The sequence below is a fragment of the Embiotoca jacksoni genome, unplaced genomic scaffold (assembly GCF_022577435.1).
Source record: "Embiotoca jacksoni isolate LCO1_2020_lvr unplaced genomic scaffold, fEmbJac1.0.p SCAF_70, whole genome shotgun sequence".
NCBI lineage: Eukaryota > Metazoa > Chordata > Actinopteri > Embiotocidae > Embiotoca > Embiotoca jacksoni.
The window spans coordinates 823213-844309 of record NW_027185426.1 but is presented as its reverse complement, the minus strand read 5'-3'; the positions used below and the strand labels follow the sequence as shown (position 1 = coordinate 844309).

The following is a 21097-nucleotide window of genomic DNA, read 5'->3' as shown; positions in this document are numbered from 1 at the left end:
TTCTCTTATTTATTTTTCTAAATAAATATCTATTATTCACCATATTCACTGTGCAAATGTCTGACTTTGTGCCATCATCACTGGACACAAATTATTTTTAATCATACATATATATGGATATTATTACATTGATATAAAATACTGTCACAATGTGAACAACAATCCTGTTACTGAGCCATCAAAATGAGTGTATAGATTTTTTAAGATGTATAAAATAACATTTTACTATTACAATATTATGAGATGACTTGTTGGCAAAGGTAAAAAAAAAAATCTATATTTTTTGCATTGATTTGATGTAAACTGATTTGTTTTGAATGTTTTTGATGAGGAAATTTTCTTTTTGAGCTGGTTTATGTTTATTATATCCAAAAGCTATATTTGAATTCTGATATTAAGCTGATTCCTTTTTTTTTTTCTTTTTTTTTTTATCAAATAAAGCAAGAAAAAGAATAGATATGAAAATAAATGAAAAATGGGGTTTGGGGTTGATTCTTTTAGTGTGATTATGTTTCACAACATGCACAGGTGTTCCTAATAAAGTGCTCGGTGAGTGCAGGTCATAGAAGAAAAAAGGTTTATATCAAAATAAAAAGAATTAAAAGACTCAAAATCTCCAGCGGAAGTGACCTGTGCAGGTAGTTCAGGTGTTTCTCTCTAACTGCCTCCTGCCTCTTTAAATAAAAACCCTGCTAATGAAAATCCGCCGTTAACACCCCCCCCCCCTCCCCTTCCCCCTCTCTGCCCGGGCCGGGCACCGGAGCAGGATCCCCGGATCACCGCAGGCCGTCCCGGTCGGTCGGAGAGAACCAGCGGCGGCAGGTATTCATCCAGTTTCCCGCCGTGTTTCTGCTCTTTAATCCTTCATCTTCATCTTCCTCTTCCTCACCGGCCACAGGTCGCACCGCCCTCCCGGCTCACAGCGCCTTCGAGCCGGTCACACCGGCAGCTTCGACCCGCCGAGGCAGCAGCCGGTTCAGCCTGCAGGCCGGAGACCAGCCGCGGGTGCAAAGTGTCACCGGTTCGGTCGGTTGTTACTTCCACCGGGGGTCGGTGCACGCGCAGGGGGCGGAGCCTGTCTGCGGGTCACCTGAAATCAGAGGTGAACCACCGGCTTCACTTAGACACAGAGACAGTTTATTATTGATATAAAGGTCTGAAACTTTACATTTAAATGTTCTGACGTCACATTTACTGTAATTTAACCCTTTAGCTTCATTGATTCTTATTTAAAAAGTAGAATTTATATTGTAGATCCGTTTGTCAGACTGAACTTCCTGTGTGCAGCGTGTCCTGAGCTGACCTTTAATCTACAGGGCATCTCAATTAAAATGACAAACTCTTCACACATGCCGGGAGGTCAGGTGTGTTGTTAATGCTGCCCCCCCTCCCCTTCATCACACGGACCGGACCCCCCCCCCCACGCCGGCTAATGGCCGGCTCATGTAGCTGTGAATGCTTCCTGCCTCCAGGGACTCACTTTGTGTTGGAGACTGTAACGTGGGAAAGGTCAACGGGTTTCTGTGACAGATGTCTGCAGTCACCGAACAGCTCGAGGAAACTAATTCAGTATCATAACCAATGACAGAGATCTTCGTTTATATTCTGACCAATCAAAACCCACATTTAGAATTTCTTAAAGGGAATTTTGACCAGTTGTAATTCTACTTAAAAATGTTTTTAATTCAGTATGTTTAATAGATATCGTAAATTAATTCCAGCTCGGTAACACATTAAAGTGTGTAATACACCTACCGTCCACTAGGGGTAACCTAACTTCGTGATAAAAACACGTACATGAACAGAGGAAGGTTACATGACTGATGTCATGAGGTGGCGGCGTCATACCGTAAATCACTAAATATTATATATTAATATTTCCGCGGAAGGATGAGGTTCAAGTCCAAAAGTTTTCTTTGAATTGTTTTTCCCTAATCTTAACCACTGATTTTTTTTATAGTCCGAACTTTGTGTAAGAAGTGTTTTAAGCTGCAATACCAGCGAGTGCCACTAGAGGTCGGCTCCCAAAAGCCTCCGGCTCCGTAGACTCCCATTCAACTTCTCTCATCAAATCCAAAGTGAATAAAATGTGTCCATCAGTTGATTTCCAGACGCTTGATTTCAACATCTTTTCAGGACCTCTCAGAAGATTGTGACGTGGTCCAGACAGAAGGATGAAGTCCAGATCCGTCCCCTGTGTGGTGCCTTGCTCCAGGGTCCTCCAGCAGACATCCGAGGGGGCGGATTCGAACTGGCGACCTTTTAGCTATCAGACACTTCAGTCGTGACCTTTCTGTTTCAGTTTTATCACCGTGGAGATAATGAGATGTTTCCTGGCGTTGCCCCTGATTGGGTGTGAGGGAGACCCTGGGCACAGGAGTGTTGGGGGGGGGTCTAGAAGAATCTGCTGGGTCTATATTAACTCCAGTGAATCACGGCGAGCCGGACATGCCGGGTGTCCCCTTTCACACCATATAAGTCCACCCCCCCTCCTTTCCCTGCCTCCCCCCCGCCCTGCCTTCCCCCCACCCCCCACAATGCCACAGTGCTATCTCTGGCTATTCTTAGGCGTCTCTTCTGGTGCGAGCAGGCAGCTCGTCTCCTCGTCCTCCGCCGACACTCCAAATCCTCTTTTCTTTCATTCGTATGTTTCTCACCGTTTTTTTTTTCTCGTTTTTTTCCGTTTTTCACCTGTTTGACGTCACTTCTTCTCTCCGTCTTCCTCCAGAGCCTCCTCTTCCTCCTCCTCCTCCTCCTCCTCTCCACCAGCTGCTGTTCTTCTGTCCAGACGTCGGGCTCGGACCTCGGAGGACCTCGAGGAGCGATGAGCAGCTACAGCGTGTCTCTGGCCGGCCCCGGGCCGTGGGGCTTCAGGCTGCAGGGCGGGAAGGACTTCAACATGCCGCTGACCATCTCCAGGGTAGGACGCCGCTTCAGTTGGGTTGAAGGACGTCTGTCTGTTCGCTGCGTTGGGTTTCGACTTCCTGAAGCGTTTTTTGGTTAAAAGTCTGCAGTTTTCTGGAGAGAACGAGGCCGGACGCTCGTCGGCACTCGTCCCGCCTCGTTTCTCTTTTCTAACCGCCGTCAGCTCGAAGCCAAAACTACCTTCCAAACTCCTTTAAAGTGATGAAACCAGGCGACTTCATCAGTGTTGCAGCTTTCAAACAGAAATTTAAAAACACAAAAATGGAAATAAAATGAATTAAAATTAAGACTCAGCTGCACCAGGAAAATGAAGCTCGATTTTAGAAAACAACTTAAATATTTTCATCACTGTTGGATTTGAATGTTAGACATGAAATCCGTTTTCTTCCTGACGGGACGGAGAACGTCTGAAGAACACGTTGAGTCGTTCAGTAAAACTGAGGTCTGCTCCTTTAAATCTCTCCTTTCATATTGTTTGTCTGCTTCTGGACATAAATTGAGATCTGTGTGGTTGTGAGTCCTCGGGGAGGGCGGTGAGGGGGAGGCGGTCAGGGGGAGGGCGGTGAGGGGGAGGCGGTCAGGGGGAGGCGGTCAGGGGGAGGCGGTCAGGGGGAGGCGGTCAGGGCGAGGGCGGCGGCCCCCCTGCTGGGCCAGGGAGCCCGAAAGCAGAGCCGGAGGCCTAAAACTGGAGCTGTTGTTGGTTTCAGAGCGTCGACTCTCTGAATAGACGGAGAGAGAAGCGACCTGCAGCTCTGCAGCTTCTGTCCGAGCTCGCAGGAGAACCTGTCCTGGAGATGCTGACGTCCTCTGACCTCTGACCTCTGACCTGTCGGGTGCCGGTTTAGGATTATTTACTAGCTGATGCTTTGAAATGTGTCAGAAGTGTTTTACTTCGTAGAAACGTGGCTGCAGCGCTGAGCAGAAACATTTCAGTATCACAGCAGAGCGTGTAATACACCCGTCGGTCCACCAGAGGGCAGGGTGTCGGTGTCACATCGGAATGTTCACCCATGTAGGAGGTCATGTGACGCTCAAGGAAAACCGAGGACTTTCAGCATTTCAGTCTGCTAAGAGGTGTCGTACGAACTTAAATAGTGACGTTACGTATTTTAACCTCAACTTAACCGCGGCGTTTTTGTTTGTTGCTAACCCTACAACTGGATATATAAACCTGCTTTTAACTACGCATCCCATGACGGCTGTTTGTGTGCGTCCTCAGAAATGAACAGTCGGATGTAATATACAGGTGACCTGTAGAGGCAGTGTGGAGCTGTGACAAAAACACGGAAACAAGTTTAAGGCCAAGCCGATGCTGTTTTCATCCCCAGCAGTTTCCATCAGGCAGATCCAGATGTTGTAATGATATACGTGTTTCTCTGGCGCCCCCTGGTGACATCCTCCAGTAACACGCGGAGTACGGAGGAGAGGATGCGAGCGGTTAAGTTCAAAAGCAGGTAGATCTCCAGTCTCACTCGTCTTGTGTAGTTTAGGCTGAGCGTGACTCCGACACGGTGCCCTCTGGTGGACTGACGGGTGTATTACACTCCTCGGTTTGATATCGACAACAGAACACGTGGAGGAACTTTTTGTGTCTTTATGGTTGTTGGACATTAAGTTTCGGTGTTTTTTGTTGACGTCCACGTGTGCAGAGAGTTTGGGGTTGTTGGGAAGGAGATGTGCAGCTCGTCGTTAACAGGCTCTCCAGGTGGTCCACCGGAGCTCTGGTCCTTCTGTCTGTCTGGTTTTACTCCGGCCTGGTTTCAGGTCCAACATTAACCTCTGAATCTCACAAATCTGCCTGTGGTTTGAAAGTCATGTTTTCTTTTAAAAATTCCACCATTTATCAGACAGAAACTGAAAAATGATCGTCAGGTTTTCAAATGTCTGACGCTTCCTGAACTAATCGTGTGCACCGAACGCCTCCAAGTCTGATCTAAAAACGGTGATGGACGTTGTAACTGCAGGGAGGAACTGGTCAGAGGTCAAAGGTTAAACCAGGTTCCTAAAATGTAAAGATGGACGTCAGAGGGCGGTTTTATTTGGACATAAAGACGGAGGCAGGTCCTGACACACACAGACACACACACACACACACACACACACACACACACACACACACAGACACACAGACACACACACAGACACACAGACACACACACAGACACACACACAGACACACAGACACACACACAGACACACACAGACACACAGACACACACACAGACACACACACAGACACACACAGACACACACACACACAGACACACACACACACACACCCTGGTTCATCGAGGAACAGCTGACGAGGAGCTTCCCTCTGTTGTTCCATCACGTCATCACGCCGACATGTCGGCAAACAGCTGTTCATCGATTTAAAGGAAACGTGACTGAAAAACGTCTGACGAGCGTTTTGTTCCTGGTTCATGTTGGAGAAACATGGAGGTCTGCTTTATTAGTATTATTATTATTATTATTGTTATTATTATTATTATTATTATTATTATTGTTGTTATTATTATTATTTTCATGATAAATGAAAACATTCATCACAACAACTTGTAAAAAGCATCTGAGACCTGAACCAGGAAATGTTTTGCATTATTTCTTTAAAAGTGATTATTTAGTCTTTTAAATCATCAATGAATGAATTTGCTGCCCTGGGTTTTGCCTGTCAGGCTGTTCCTCCTCAGTGATGGAGGTCGGGGCGGGGCGGAGGGGGGTGGGGGGGTTATACGCTGAAGGTTCAGGGATCGAGCCAAAAATAAGACGGCGGCGGGGTGGGCGGAGCTTCTGCCTGAGTGGAAGCCAGAGACCGATTTAGCTCCTGAAACCGAGAGCGGCGGGAGCTCCTCTTCATCGCTGAGGGACGGTTCACCGTACGTAGACCAATCAGAGAGAGACCAGTCAATCACACGGTTACCGCGACGACACGGCATAGGTGGATCTTACTCGTAGGTCACGACTAGCATCCTCCAGCTAGTCGTTGGCATTAAGAAACATTTAATGATGATTTGTTCAATGATGCGTGAAGGAACTTAATTTTTATACCGTTAAAGTGATCAAAAAGTATTCATTTATTTAATCTAAGTCATTTTATAATCGAATGTTTTGGAGAAAAATATGGAAAACGAACAACCAGCCTGGAGATGCTCGTCTGTGATATCGTCTCCTCCGCCCTCTCCGTCGTCTTATTTCTGTTAGAACAGCAGAAACACGAAGCCTGAGTTCAAACGTAAAGTGAAAACATGGATGTTGGAGGAAGTCCACGATGAATCCTCTGTGACGTGAAACCGGAGTCGTCCGTCTCCGGCTGCTTCTCGATGTTCGGTGTGAATATATTTAGAGCGAGGCGAGTGTTTTCTCACACTCCCAGCAGGGATTAGTCGGAGGAGTCCAGGATGAAGCAGTGAAAGCAGAAGCAGCACCAACCGGCAGGATAGCATACCGCTAACCACAGAAGAAGAACGCTCAGGTGTCCGGATTTTATTTCTTCTTCTTCACTCGATTTCTTTTTATTCGGTTATTCAGAAGCTTTGATTTTACTGTAAATTTAATTGACTGTTCATAAAAGTGTCCGATCCAGAAGTGTCTTCAGCTGCAATACCAGCGAGTGCCACTAGAGGTCGGCTCCAAAAAGCCTCCGGCTCCATAGACTCCCATTCAACTTCTCTCATCAAATCCAAAGTGAATAAAATGTGTCCATCAGTTATCTCGGTGTTGTTAGCTAAAGTCACTCCTTCTTCTTAGTTTTCTGGAGGTCCATCTGAAAATAATCCCTCATTCATTAGAAAAGAAGATTCAAGAAGACCTGTTTTTGGGGGCGTGTCTGTTTGATTGACAGGTCTGTGGTGCAGTCAGGTTACAGCTATCGGTGGGCGGGACGTAGTATCGTCAGGTTTCCGATCAGATCGGTGAGATCCACCTCTGGCTCCTCCCCCAGCTCGTCCAAATATGGTCACTTCCTGCTCCAAACCGCTCCGAACTAACAAAGATGGTGACGGACAGAATCTGAACTGGAGGATTCATAACGTTCACAAACCAACGATGACATCACTGATGGATGATGACATCACTGATGGTTGATGACATCACTGATGGTTGATGACACCACTGATGGTTGATGATATCACTGCTGGCTGCTGATTGGTTTATACTCTAAATCATGAATAAATCCACCAACTGTTTCAGGAAGTGTTCTTAAAAAACGAATCTGTGGTTTTAACCTGTAAATTCAGATGCTTTTAAGGCGACTGTTTTCTGTCCTTAAACTCTCCTTTATAAACCTTCATCCAGCTGTGATTTCAGAGTTTACCTTCTGTGTTGTGAACTCAGACGTGATCGTCCTCTGTTGCTCTCCGCTGCTCCACACCGACCTGCTGGATGTCAATAAGAAACTAATATTCATTTCTTCTTCATACTGCCGTAGTAAACACTGACATTTTCTCTGAATATTGTCGTGTAGCTGCAGGACCGATGAAATGTCAGGCGATCAGCTGAGGACGCAGACGTCTTGGTTGGATATGAAGGAAATAATTAACAGCTAAGCTACAGCGCCTTGTTAAATCTGAAGTGTGATGCAGCTTCCAACTTCAATTATGCAAAAAAATGCATCGTTAGAAGAACTCAGAGACGAAGAGATTTGTTTGTGGAAAGTGCAAAATCAAAATCAGAACAAAGATGTTTTCATGAAACTCACAACAGAGTTTATTTTTTACATTCAGGCGCTGCTGGGATTTGAACCCAGGATCTCCTGTTTATTAGACAGGCGCTTAGAACAACTAAGCTACAGCGCCTCCTGCAGGTCTGTTAGTGTTTCGGTACTGCAGCACTAATTTTCCTGCACCTGTTTATAAACATTGTTTTTCTGTTTATAAACATCAGTTTTTCTACATAAACATTGTTTTTCTGTTTATAAACATCAGTTTTTCTACATAAACAGCAGTTTTCTGTTTATAAACATCAGTTTTTCCTACATAAACAGCAGTTTTCTGTTTATAAACAGCAGTTTTTCCTACATAAACAGCAGTTTTCTGTTTATAAACATCAGTTTTTCCTACATAAACAGCAGTTTTCTGTTTATAAACAGCAGTTTTTCTGTCTCCGGCAGCATGGCGTCCTCTCTGAGCTGCTCTCGTTGAGTTTTACAGTCGGTGTGAAAGCCGAGCCGCCGGTAACTCGACTCTTGCTGTAACAGTTGAGCTGACTCAGCGGCTCACAGCTGCTCGTCCTGACCGGGGATCCCGCATGCTGTCACTCTGAGGAACCCAGATTAGATGCACGCTGAGGACTGTCAGGGTTTCAGCAGAGTTCAGCTGTGAGTCCTGCAGAAATGAACCCGACATGAGAGAGGAGGAACGACAGGGACACACAAATGATTATAAGAGAATAGAAAATTGTCCGTAATAGACACAAATAAGAACATTTATTTCATCTCAGGTTAAACTTAAATTCCTCAGAGCTTTTTTAAGGTGAAGGCACTGCTGGGATTTGAACCCAGGATCTCCTGTTTACGAGACAGGCGCTTTGACCAGTTAAGCTACAGTACCATAAAAGAAGCTCTTTTTGTCTAATATAAATTAATAAGAAAGTGCGGCGTGGTTAAGAGTATTTAATATTTAATGAATGAACCCTTCAGTTTACAGGAAGATGAAGAGATTTGTTTGTTTATGATAACAGACGGAAGGAAAACAAAAGTTGCACACAAATAAAGTCATGATTCATTTAGGCGCTGCTGGAATTTGAAACCAGGATCTCCTGTTTACTAGACAGGCACTTTGACCAGCTAAGCTAGAGCGCCTCCTGCAGGTCTGTTTGTCCTGAGGACACCAGTCCTTCCTGTCGATGATGTTCCTATCAGACAATTAGCACAAAACTGGAAAAATACACCTTATATGAGCGTAAACAACCCAAATAGAGGAGCGGAGGGGGGCGGAGCCAAGAGGATGATTAGAGTGAGCGGTCAGTGGTGGGCGGGGCTCATCGCCGTGTGGACAGCTGTCCGGGTTTAACTCACTTGTCATTGTGTCGGAGGCGCCTCGCAGGGTCAAAGGTCCCCGTGGGTCAAAGGTCACAAGGTCGAGCAGCCGCTGTCCGTCAGGCTGAGGTCGAAACTAAAATCTGATGCTGACTGCAGCTCACATCCTTCTAAACCAGGAAATTTCTGAAAATCTTCCAAACTTTTCACGAACTCTATCGGAGCTTCTGAATTCTTCGTTTGCTAGAAATGTATTTCACGTTTGTAAATGTGTGAACACTCTAGTTTGTAATTCCCAACCTGAACCGTCAGACCTGACCCGATCACCTTCAGATTATTGAATCATTTCAGCAGGTCTGAGAGGGTTGGGCTCTGCGCTGCGGTGGGTCAGTGAACTGTGGGAGGGGGGCGGGGCCTCTTCCACAAATGGGGTTCCTGATGTGGGCAAAAAAAAACGGTCCCCTCCGCGTCCCCTCAGGTGGATTTTCAGATTAATCATCAGCGAACTGATTAATTCTTCTTGATGTGAAACATGTTTAAAGTGATTGAAGCTGCAGAACATCGTGTTCACTGACCTGATTCATCACACACACACACACACACACTCACACACACACACACTCCCACACACACACACACACACCACACACACTCCCACACACACACACCACACACACACACACACACCACACACACACACCACACACACTCCCACACACACACACACCACACACACACACACACACACCACACACACTCCCACACACACACACCACACACACTCCCACACACACACACCACACACACACACACACACACCACACACACTCCCACACACACACACCACACACACACACCACACACACTCACACACACACACCACACACACACACACACACACCACACACATACACACACACACACCACACACACACACACACACACACACTCACACACACACATACACACACACTCACACACACACACACACCACACACACTCACACACACACACACCACACACACACACACACACACACCACACACACTCACACACACACACACACACACACACACACCACACACATACACACACACACACACACACACACACACACACACACACACACACACACACACACACACACCTCACTGAGCCTCTCTGTGTTTCAGATCACTCCGGGTAGCAAGGCAGCGCTGGGGAACCTGATCCAGGGTGATGTCATCATGGCGATCGACGGCGTCAGCACCGAGGGGATGACTCACCTGGAGGCCCAGAACAAGATCAAGATGGCCAACTACAACCTGGCGCTCACCATGGCCAAGTAAGACCTGCTGTCTGTCAGAGGGAAGTCTAGTGGGAGGGTTCAGTTCCACCTTTAAAAACCTGAAGCCAATGCAGAAATGTCTTAACGTGTAATACCACTGAGGGCCACTAGAGGCTGCCTCCATAAAACCTCTGTCCAATAGACTCACATTGTTTCCCACGTTTCTCAGGCAGCTTCTGAACTTTGTTTCTGGGTCGGTGCTTCCTGGATCCCCGTCGGTGTTCGGTCACATTTTTAAAATCGTTCCCCTCCTTTTTTTTGGATTCTAGTTTTGTCTCCGTCATCTTCAAGGTTTCAGGTGGAAACATGTCGGTTTACATCTCCAGTTTTAATTTCAGTAGGAAACCTGATGAGCAGAAGATCTTTTTTATTTTGCTTCAAACACCTGCAGCTCTTCTTTGTTCAACCTAATCATTCATTCTATTACTTCCTGGCTCCCAAGGACACTGTGTTCTGACCTCTGACCTCTGACTGTTGTCTCCGTGTCCTTCTGTTGATAATTACAGCAGTGACATACAAACGGATGAAGGACGTCATGACAACAAATTGCACAGTTTAAACGTTTAAGGAGAAACATCTTCCTGAAAAAGCATAAAACTAGTTTTCATCAACCATCAGTGATGTCATCGACCATCAGTGATGTCATTGTTGGTTTGTGAACGTTATAAAGCCTCCAGTTCAGATTCTGTCTGGTTTGGAGCAGGAAGTGACCATATTTGGAGGAGCTCTAGTGGCACTCACTGGTATTGCAGCTTAAGGACTCAGACCCAGAAGCTCCGCCCACTTCTATATACAGTCTGTGGTAACCACGTGATTTTACAGATGCTTTTCGTTTCCCTCTAGTGGACAGATGTGTGTATTACATGCTTCACCGTGATCTGATTTTAAAACCAAAAAGGCAGAAAGACCTGTTGGTCGTATATCAGCGATGATCCGTCGGAGATGTGAACGATGACCCGTCTGATGTCTGGAGGACGGTGAACACGGCGGTGACATTTGTTCCTGTCCTACTTTCACTGAGAGGAACGCCGCGTCCTCGTCGTCCAGATTCCCCACCGACCCCGAGAGAGAGCAGGCAGCTGATTGGCTGCTGCTCGTCAGGCAGATATTTAAAGGTCACGGCTCGCTGCTCGAGGAGCGGAGGAGGTGACGGCCGCCATCGGGATCGATGAGGTTCAGAGGGAACAACGTTCCGACTCCACGTTCGGTTAAAGGACGACCCAACGACCTCGCCGCGATGACGAGACTTCCGCTGAACGCTTAACAAGAAAAACAACCTGCGATCGATTGGTGTCCATGTTTCCTCTCCGAGGGCTCGTTGATCTCTGCAGGGAACAACACGTCTGTGGCAGAAACCACAGAAGAACAAGTTCTGACCGTTTATTTTAATGAAAATTTTTGTTAATTAGATGCTGCGTTCAAACTCGTGAGCTCATGGTTACAACACAGGAAGTCATGTGACCCGTATGTTCGGCGTTCAGGTGGTTAAATCGTGAAAACATGTGGAGGGCGTCTAGAAGCCACCGAGGCTAACAGTTCATCAAGCTAACAGTTTATCAAGCTAACAGGAAATAGAAAGACTGAGGGAAAATCAACGTGTTCCTCAGGCGTCGGCTGTTATCTAAGTTATGAAGACAAACTCTACGTGACTAAAACCAATAAATTCACTAAACATCCAACGTAACATGAACCTCCACGACCTCTGACCTTTCTGTAAACAAACACACCACAACTCATGAACTCAAAGCTTATAGAATAATTATGGACTCTTCTCTGTACTCAGTAAATACGACATAATTTGAACGCAGCTTATATAAACAACCCGAGAGGCCGGTGTTACTGATATTGTTAAAAAAAAAAGTGGGCGGAGCTCCAGCTGCTGTAGAAATCCAAGACAATTCAATTTTGCGAACAGTTTACTTTTATTGTGATTGAGTGAAGTCAGATCTAAAAAGTAATAAAAAAATTAAAAAAAACAAGTGTTTACATGTACATTATTAAAAAGTAATGGCTCTAAAATTTATCCTTGAGGAACTCCGAATATTATTTTATGGTGTTTTGAGGAATAATAATTTTACTGAGACAAAGAATAAAGATAAGAGACGAACAACTGTGTTTAATTACCAACTAAAATCATTCCTTGAAAATATATCGGTTTCTAGATTTGAACCAGTTTTACAAAAACATTCACCCAGTAAAATGAACGACGACATGTTTCTGACATGTTTTCATCTGCAGCCCTCAGAGACTTCAGATTTACACTCCGACTTCAATTCATCCCTCGTTTCCTCAGACGGAGTCGGACGTGACAGTTGGTGTAATGATGTGTTGGTCCTATAGGGGGCGCCTAAAACGGCCAACACACGTCAACGTGTTGTGTCGTTTTAGTTTGAGAATGAACTGAAATAAAACACGTTTCATTTTTATTTTGACACGTGTTCTCCGGTTTTCTTTCAACACGTCGATCCTCACCTTTCGCTTTTTATTTCCTCCATCAGGTCGAAGCGTCCCGCTGCGATGCCGGCACCGAGGATGGACACCGCCATTCCCATGATCCCTCACCAGCAGGTAGATCAATCCCACAATGCATTTGGTCTGCGATCTATAAAAACATATTAATGTGAAAATCCTTCCAGAGACCTTCAAGTTGTTTTCACTGAATCAGATATTAAAATAAAAACTGTTTAATTCTTGTAGTTTTTATCTTTACATGTATTTCCTGGTTATATTGATCGACTTCCTGTTTTCATCTGTTCATGTTCAATATTTCTCTCCTCAGCGTCTCTTGAACTTTTTCTTGTAAACTTGTATTTTGTTTCAGTTTGAAGTCACTTCATCAGATGCCTAAAATGCCTGAAATGTCTGCAGCTGGAGGACAAAAAAATGACTTCAATATCAATAAATAGAAGATTAAATACATAAATAAAAATTTTAATAAAGAGAGAAACACATAAAAGATAAAAATATAAAGTAATACAAGTAGAAATGTGAATTTATAGACAAAGTAAATGCATTGAATCATTTATTTCTCTATTGACTGTATTTTATTGTGTATTTCCACATTTAATGTTTATGAATCAATTACATTTTTATTTATTGATACTTCAGTCATTTTTTGGTCCTCTGTATTTGCAAAAGTTTTCTGCTTTTTCAAAATGATAAAAGTCACCCAACAAACTGTCTGAAGGCTCAAAGTCTAAAACTGTAATTGATCCTCACAAAGACACACACACACACACACACACACACACACACACTAGGGACTGCAGTTTCAGTCCCACTTGTTGAAGCTGATGAGCTGCTGCCCCCTGGTGGCCACAGGAAGAAAAGCACAAATCTTAACCAAACTTCATTCATGTTTTAAAAAATACATGAAGACAGAATTTATACATGTTGGAGTTTATTTCTCGAAATAAAATCACCTGATTAAACATCAAAGCCTCTGACAGATAAAATAATCAATGTCGTTATATCTGGAAAAAAACGATATCTGAGTTTTTCAGGCAACAACAGAAACACAAGACTTTATTTAGTTTTGCATTGAAATGATCAATGAGATCAAAGTAAAAGTCAGAATTTTAGAATACTGATATGATATCAGAACTTTTATTTTGATGTGTCAGCAGTCAAAGATATTGATAATACACTAGTAATAATACAAATATCAATATAAGGTAGCAATAGAAAATGTAATCACATTTGAAATGTTTGTAATTTAAAAATGTTTTCAAATTATTAGAATATTTATGACAACAATAAATATTCTAAAAAATTATTTCAGGCTTTTATACTGAAAAGATTCCTTCGGTTAAAATAGATACAAGCTATATTTTTTTTTATAAAACATATTGATCAGTTATTGATAGTTGATACCCAACATTCTCTGCTCCTCCCCTTCCTGTTTCCGCCCCTGTGAACCCCTCCCTCCTCCTCCTCCTCCTCCTCCTCCTCCTCCGGAAGCCTCAGTCGGTGCAGGTAAACGGCCGCCCCTCGGCCTGCAGTGCCTCCTCCGGGCCTGTAGAGGCAGCAGCGGCGGTCAGCCCCGCCCAAAGGAGGCAGTATAACTCCCCCATCGGCCTGTACTCAGAGGAGACTCTGAGGGAGATGGCGGCGATCCAGGCGGGTCGGCCTGCCGGGTACGTAGAGACGGAGCGGCCCGACGAGACGGTCGGCTTAAAACCTGACGCGCTTTTAGTTTAGAAGAAAGTCAAAAGAACAGATGAAAGAAAAGATGACCTCTGCTGACCTTTGACCCCTGAGGAGAAGGAGAAACGTGGGCGAATCAGAACATTCAAAATCATAAACAAAACACAAAAATAATGTCTGGACAGTGAAATCAAAAAATCTCCAGATTTAGTTGAGATGATTCTGTGATGATGATGATGATGGAGACTGAGTGAGGAAGAGGAGGAGTGAAGAAGATGCACACACACACACACTCTGCAGGGATAGCGTGAATAATTCAGCTTTACGATGTTAAATTAAGACGTAATTAAACTGATTGACTAATTTTAGAAAAGCTGAGACGCTAAATCTGCACATTCAGCAGCTGGTTGTTGAAACCTCCGACTGTTGATCAAAAAGTTCGTAGCTTCCGGGTAGCAACCTGCTGAGCAACAGCCATGATTGACAGCTTGTAGCCCCTCCTCCCAAGACGGCACATGAAGCCAACGTGAGCGCCGATTGGTCCGGGTCGTACCGGTAATCTTTGCTCGTCTCTGGACTAAAAAACACGGAGTTACCATGGTGACAGGAAAATATGTTGCGCAGTCTGTTAAGTACAGAACATACGACCCGTCGCGGCGCATCGCGGCGCATCGCGGCGCATCGCGGCGCCGGAAATACATCGTGTGATCCCGACGTTAGCGTTCCAGAGGCTAATAACGATTTAGCTGGCTAGCTGGGAGCGACATATTTACTGACGCTTCTCGTAAACACGACTCGGTGTGACGCTGTTCCTCAGGAGGTTTTTGAGGCTCCTTTAATGTGGTTTTTTTCGACGGTTCCTTCGAAGTCTTTTAGAAACAAAACGAGATCAAATCTGAAGAATTACAGAAAAGTCTTCGGAGAACTCGGTTCAACAGATTTCTGGTAAAAGCCTCGACGGTCTGAACGTCTCGTATATTTTAGAGCGGTTTGGTTTTACGACCGTTGTTATTAATGTCACGTCCGCTGTGATGTCATCGTCCTCCGAGACCTTCTGGACGTCTGCAGACCGAAACACCTTCCTGGGATTTAAACCTCTCTTCTCCGCAGCCTCGTCGGAGGCGGGAGCATGTCGAGGGTCACCTCTGACCTCTGACCTCTGACCTCTGGATGACGTGCTGCCGTCTCTCCTCCGTCGTCCTTCGGCCGAAGGACTCGTAAACAGACCGGATGTGTTTCTAATGACTCCATCTTCTCTCCTTCTTCTCTCCTGTCGCTCCGACCAGGTTTTCTCGCCCGCTGCTCCAAAGTCAGTCTCCTCTCCGGCCGCAAGCATCTCGGCCGTGTTGACGTGTTGACGTGTTGACGTGTTGACGTGTTCGAAGGCATGTTGTATGTTGTATGTTATGGATCTCTGAGGGATGTTTGGTTTAACTCGTCAGTCTGTTATCGTCCAGCAGCTGATCAAGTAAAATCAGAGCATGTTGTTCTTATAGAATCAGACCGCCTTCGTCTCTTTTGCTCCGGCGTATTTCTCGGGAGACTTTTCAGAATAAAAGCCTGCAGTCAAACAGAGAGCTGTAATATTAATAATAATGATAATAATAATAAGCTGCTCTCAGTTCTCAGCAGTTTAAATTCAAGCTGTAGCTTGTAGGCGAATTTAACTATTGAAACTTCCTGTTTTCTTTGGCTCCTCCCACTTGGTACTGCAACTAAATTCAAATACAACAGACAGTTTTCCACCAAATTCACTTCTGTTTTTTGGGGGGATTTCTCGTCTCACCATCAAAACAAACTACTTTTAGTTTTGTAAATAACGGCTGCGATCCGATGGTTTGTGTGCTGAAAGTGAACGTCAGTGTGTTTCCTGATGGAGGCATGTGGACGTGTGAAGCATGACGTTTGATTAACAGAGTGGGCGGAGCTGCGTCTCTCAAAGTGTCCTGATCTCTGATTGGTTGGTCTGATGTTGTGAAGTGAAAACAGGAACTGTTTGCGTGTGTTTCTGTTTTTTTGAATGTGTGATGCAGAATTTTTGCAAAGATTTGAAGACCAATCCTTTATTTTCAGGAGTTTGTATTGTTTCCCAGAGAGTTTAAACTTGACTTTACTTTACATATTTAAAGTAAATCATTAGATTTTTAAATATAGGTGAATTTAAGTTGAATTAATTCCTTCCCCTGGCTGTGGTTAAAATGATAAAGTACAGCTCTGTGAAATTAGATGTTTTCTAAGAGCTGAATGAAATTTTAAAAGAATCTTTCACCATCATAGCAACAAGAAAAACAGTTTTCATCCTGAATGTTCAACCGCAGCAAAGCCTGTAATTCACCCGCTGGTCCACTAGAGGGCAGCTCAGTGTCATAACGTTAAAAAACACGCAAAAATACAAACGACAGGTCTTTAATGTACATGACAACAAAAAGGGGACTGAGAACGGAGCCTTGTGGGACTCCAGAATAAAACGTTTCCTCAGACTGAAGTGATAAATGATATTTGTTTGGAGATATTTTACCGAATGTTCGTCTGGTTTCCTCTGTTGGTCCGTTTGTTGTGAGCATGACTGCACGTTTCTTTTGTTTAACACAAACCCGTCACCTCCACCATCCTCACCTCCACCCCTCCACCTCCTCCATCCCTCCGTCACCTCTGCCCCGACAGCGCCGGCTTCCCCCCCGGCGTGCTGAAGGACACCCATCAGCCCATCGAGTTGAAGGGCCCCGGCGGGAAGGCCACCATCATCCACGCCCAGTACAACACGCCCATCAGCATGTACTCGCAGGACGCCATCATGGACGCCATCGCCGGACAGTCGCAGGCTAAAGGGCACGACGGCGGGTAAGAGCACCACCTCCACCTCCACCCTGTCCTCCGTGATCACCTCCTCCTCTAACTCTTCCTCCTGAAAGCACTCCTCGTCTTCCTCTTCGTTTGGACTGTTCTTCCTCCCAGTGTGCACTCCTCCGTCCTCCCTCTTCCTCCTCCTCCTCTTCCTCCTCTCTCAACCTCGTCCTTGAGAAGTTTACTCAAACGCCAGCAGACGTTTATTTATTTCACGATGATCCTGATGGCAGCGTGTGTGTGTGTGTGTGTGTGCGTGTGTGTGTGTGTGTGTGTGTGTGTGTGTGTGTGTATCTGGGTTCAGGCTGATTTATCCTCAGACTGTTTCTAAAAGAGTTCGTAGCTTCAGGTCTGTAAAATGGTTCTGATCCAGAAGTGTCTTCAGCTGCAATACCAGCGAGTGCCACTAGAGGTCGGCTCCAAAAAGCCTCCGGCTCCATAGACTCCCATTCAACTTCTCTCATCAAATCCAAAGTGAATAAAATGTGTCCATCAGTTATCTCGGTGTTGTTAGCTAAAGTCACTCCTTCTTATTAGTTTTCTGGAGGTCCATCTGAAAATAATCCCTCATTCATTAGAAAAGAAGATTCAAGAAGACCTGGTTTTGGGGGCGTGTCTGCTCCACACCGTGTCAGTGCAGCAGAGGTGGAGCTCCGCCAACAGCGACACACACAGAGATCAGAGGACAGAAACACAGACTCTCACTGAGCTGGAAACAAAAATAACATAAATACAATATTTTCAGCTGGACCACCACAGAGGGGGCGGAGCTATAAAGAGTGTCTGTCACTGAGAGTGAGAGATCGAAGTCACGCCGCTGGTCGGCTGAATATGCTGCGACTTTTCAAATTAAAAGCCCATAGAACAATTCCTGCACACGCTGTTGAACTGAACCTGGTTTGATACTAAATGTGTACGTTGAGAATCAGTTTAAAAGAAGCTGATTCAGCTGTTTGGGAGGAGCTCAGCTATGTGAATAAATGCTACTGAACATGAGGAGAAAAGGTTGGAGACCTGGTTGTAGTTTTGTCTCAGTGTTTCTCTGATTTGCCGGCGTATGAAAGTTGCAGAGATGTTTGTTGTTGCATCTCGTTGTTGTTGTTGTTGTTGTTGTGATGAAGATGTGTTCCTCCTCCATTCGTCCCTGCTGCTGCAGACGAAGCTCTCTCTGTGTGTGTGCGTGTAAAACATTTTTCTCTGAGACTCATTTTTCATCTCAGCTGTTCTATTTTTATTTTTTAATTTTATTCTCCGATGAACCGGCTCTGATTGAAACGTTAATGAAACCGGGCCGAAGCCGAACCAGTTACAGTTCTGTGTGTTCATCTTCATCATCCTCATCATCATCCTCCTCATCCTCCAGTCGTCATCTCGCTCTCACCTCGTTTCTACTCAATAAAACTACAACAAATTAAAAACATCTCGAACAGATCTTTCGTCATGAATCTCACTGAAGGAAGTTGAAACTAAAATGTTCTGATCCCCGTTTTTTCCTTCTGTTGGTGTCAGAAACTTTTTCTTCTGATTTAAAACGTCGTGTTTCTCTTCTTCTGTCAACTTTTGCTTTAACTTCTCGTTAAACGTCCACCGAGTGTTCGTCTCCGTTCAGACTGCAGCTGAACCACATCTGTCTGTGTCTGCATGTGTTGCCGTGGTAATGACGTAGCTACACCAGCGAGGCAGCCTTCCAACGTGGAAGCAAAGTGCCGGCAGACATTTTATCTGTGCGTCTGTCCACAATTTATCTGGTTTTGGTTTTTGAGCTTTTTTGGAATTCAAAAAGTTGATTTAAAAATATTTAAAAGTTCAGTGTTTCAGTAAAAAGTCAGCAGGAAGTCAAAAATATCAATGTAAACAAAGAAAAAAGTCAGTTTTCCTTCCTCCTGGAGATTTGAATCTTCAGCGTTGTTGTGGTTGACTGGGTTTGGTTCCGGGGATCTGGCGCCCCCTCTGTGTGGTTGCAGTACTGCTCCAGGTAAAGACGGCCTCGTAGGCAGGGATTCGGCCGTCTATCAGGCCGTGCAGAGCGCTGAGAAAGACCTGGACCCGAACGAAGGGGGCCGCCGCAGCGCCGGCATGCAGTCCAAGACCTTCCGGGTTCTGGCCCACCGGACCGGAACCGAGTCCTGTGAGTTCCTCTTTACGCTTCATTTCATTTTGGTTTCTAATAATACAACTTTTACTATGTTGTGTTCGGAACTTTGGTGCAAAAAAACATGAATCCATTTTTCTCATTTAGTAGACATGTTGCAGGGTAACATCATGATGCAGATATTTTTCTGGGGCTCCTCCCCCTGCATTTCCTAGCATGCCCTCTTTCCTAACTATTGAGAATAAAGCAACCCAGTTAACGAGGGGACGTTAGAAGTAAAGTCTGTCTCTGATAATTAAATCTACAGGTCTATTTTATATATTTTTTTATTTTGAATAACATTTTAAGAAGCTTATTGGTGTCTCCTCTGTTACAGTACTGCAGGAGGAGGAGGAGGAGGTGCTGGAGAGGAGCAGGTAGGCACCAGAGCTCTATTAGACAGCGGCTGACCCCCGGTTCCTCACCTGAACACCTCACCTGCCCTGTTCCTGTGCACTCTCCCCGGCCCCTCCCCTCCCCTGAATCTCCTCACCTGAACCTCCTCACCTGAACCTCCTCACCTGAACCTCCTCACCTGAACCTCCACCTGAACCTCCTCATCCATAAACCACCTTCTCCAGTTCACAAAGTGTCTTCCTGATGACCTCGTGTTATTTGACCCCGCCCACCCTGAAGGTTGTACACTTCCTTTATGTGATGATCGGTGTGTGTTTTTGTAGAGTTGTATTTTGTTGATTTTTTTGTTTGTCGTTCTCCCACACAGCTTCATTTTGAACCTGCTCACATGTAATGATCTGGTTTCACCAGCAGGAGGAGCAGCCGGACCCATAAAATCTCTGCTGTGTGCAATTTGTGCAAATTTAAACACACAATTCAACTGAGTTCATCTTTATCATTTAAAATAGGAAAATATAAACATGAATGAATAAGTCAGTAGTCAGTGATGAGCGAGTGTTAACGATGCTGATTTAAAACCATCAGACTGATCCGAGGATTTATATTTATTTATATCTAGATATATATATTGATATTAATGTGAGTCGAGCCGTCGGTCCCTGAAGTGTCGCAGCTCTGTTTGTTTTCTGTCGACCTGTTTCCTCTGAAATCTGATCAATGCTGAATATCTGAGGTCTGCAGAGAGGACGGAGAGGCCTTTTAACCCTCCTCCTCCTCCTCCTCCTCATCCCTCTCCTCCTGCGCCCCCCCCCTCCCTGTCTACCCCCTGATGGATGGAGCTTTCTATTCTCCCTGCACTTATTTAATCATCCCTCCATTATGCACCATCGATCCTGCTGCCCCCCCCCCCCCCCCTCCAAACCTCCATCCTCTCGTCAGACTCTGTTTGCTGTCCAATGACTCAACAGGAATCAATAAGAGCAGAGGTCGAGCTTTTATCCGCCAATAAAGAGACTGTGTGGTTTTTTTCTTCTGGCTGTAAATCATCATGAAGGAAGCAACTCGGAAAATCTCCGTGACGAACAAACACAGGAAGAAACGCTGTTTTAATGTTGAGGCCACGGTTGGAAATACATACTGATGAAAAAACTAACATTTTATTTCAATTTCTGAACGCAAAACAGTTTTGCGTCCCAGATTTTAATCCTCACGTTGTTCTAAAGAGAAAAATACAATCAAACTTTATTTGTATGAAACCTGCTGTGTGAATGTTTTATTTTCTTTCTTTTCATCACAAACGCTGCCAAACCTTCTCAGACAGCATCCACTTTCCCACTGGGACTTTTCTACTTCCCAGCTGCTCCTGAATGCACCATCGATTTCACGTACGCCG

General features: G+C 44.9%; 1 protein-coding gene and 3 non-coding genes across 7 annotated transcripts in view; 1 reads left to right on the top strand and 3 right to left on the bottom strand.

The window, feature by feature from the left end:
* Nucleotides 1–758: 758 nt before the first annotated feature.
* LOC138215156 (LIM domain-binding protein 3-like) overlaps nt 759–21097 on the top strand; it is a 28565-nt gene continuing 8226 nt past the window's right edge. For 2 of the 4 annotated variants that reach the window (XR_011179706.1, XM_069177159.1), the window contains exons 1-6: nt 2547–2644; nt 2729–2920; nt 10072–10223; nt 12725–12794; nt 15659–15681; nt 17037–17213. Coding sequence is in view for 3 of the 4 variants with exons in the window: in XM_069177159.1 (XP_069033260.1) it covers nt 2825–2920; nt 10072–10223; nt 12725–12794; nt 15659–15681; nt 17037–17213 (518 nt within the window). In the remaining variant the exon portion in view is untranslated. Of the gene's footprint in view, nt 823–898; nt 1103–2546; nt 2645–2728; nt 2921–6307; nt 6398–10071; nt 10224–12724; nt 12795–15658; nt 15682–17036; nt 17214–21097 lie in introns of those variants that run through there. The other 2 variants (XM_069177160.1, XM_069177161.1) reach the window with 2 other exon arrangements.
* trnai-aau (transfer RNA isoleucine (anticodon AAU)) lies at nt 7645–7718 on the bottom strand. The gene has a single exon. It is a non-coding gene; the product is annotated as a tRNA-Ile (tRNA).
* On the bottom strand, nt 8398–8471 carry trnat-cgu (transfer RNA threonine (anticodon CGU)). Its single transcript has one exon. It is a non-coding gene; the product is annotated as a tRNA-Thr (tRNA).
* On the bottom strand, nt 8649–8722 carry trnat-agu (transfer RNA threonine (anticodon AGU)). The gene has a single exon. It is a non-coding gene; the product is annotated as a tRNA-Thr (tRNA).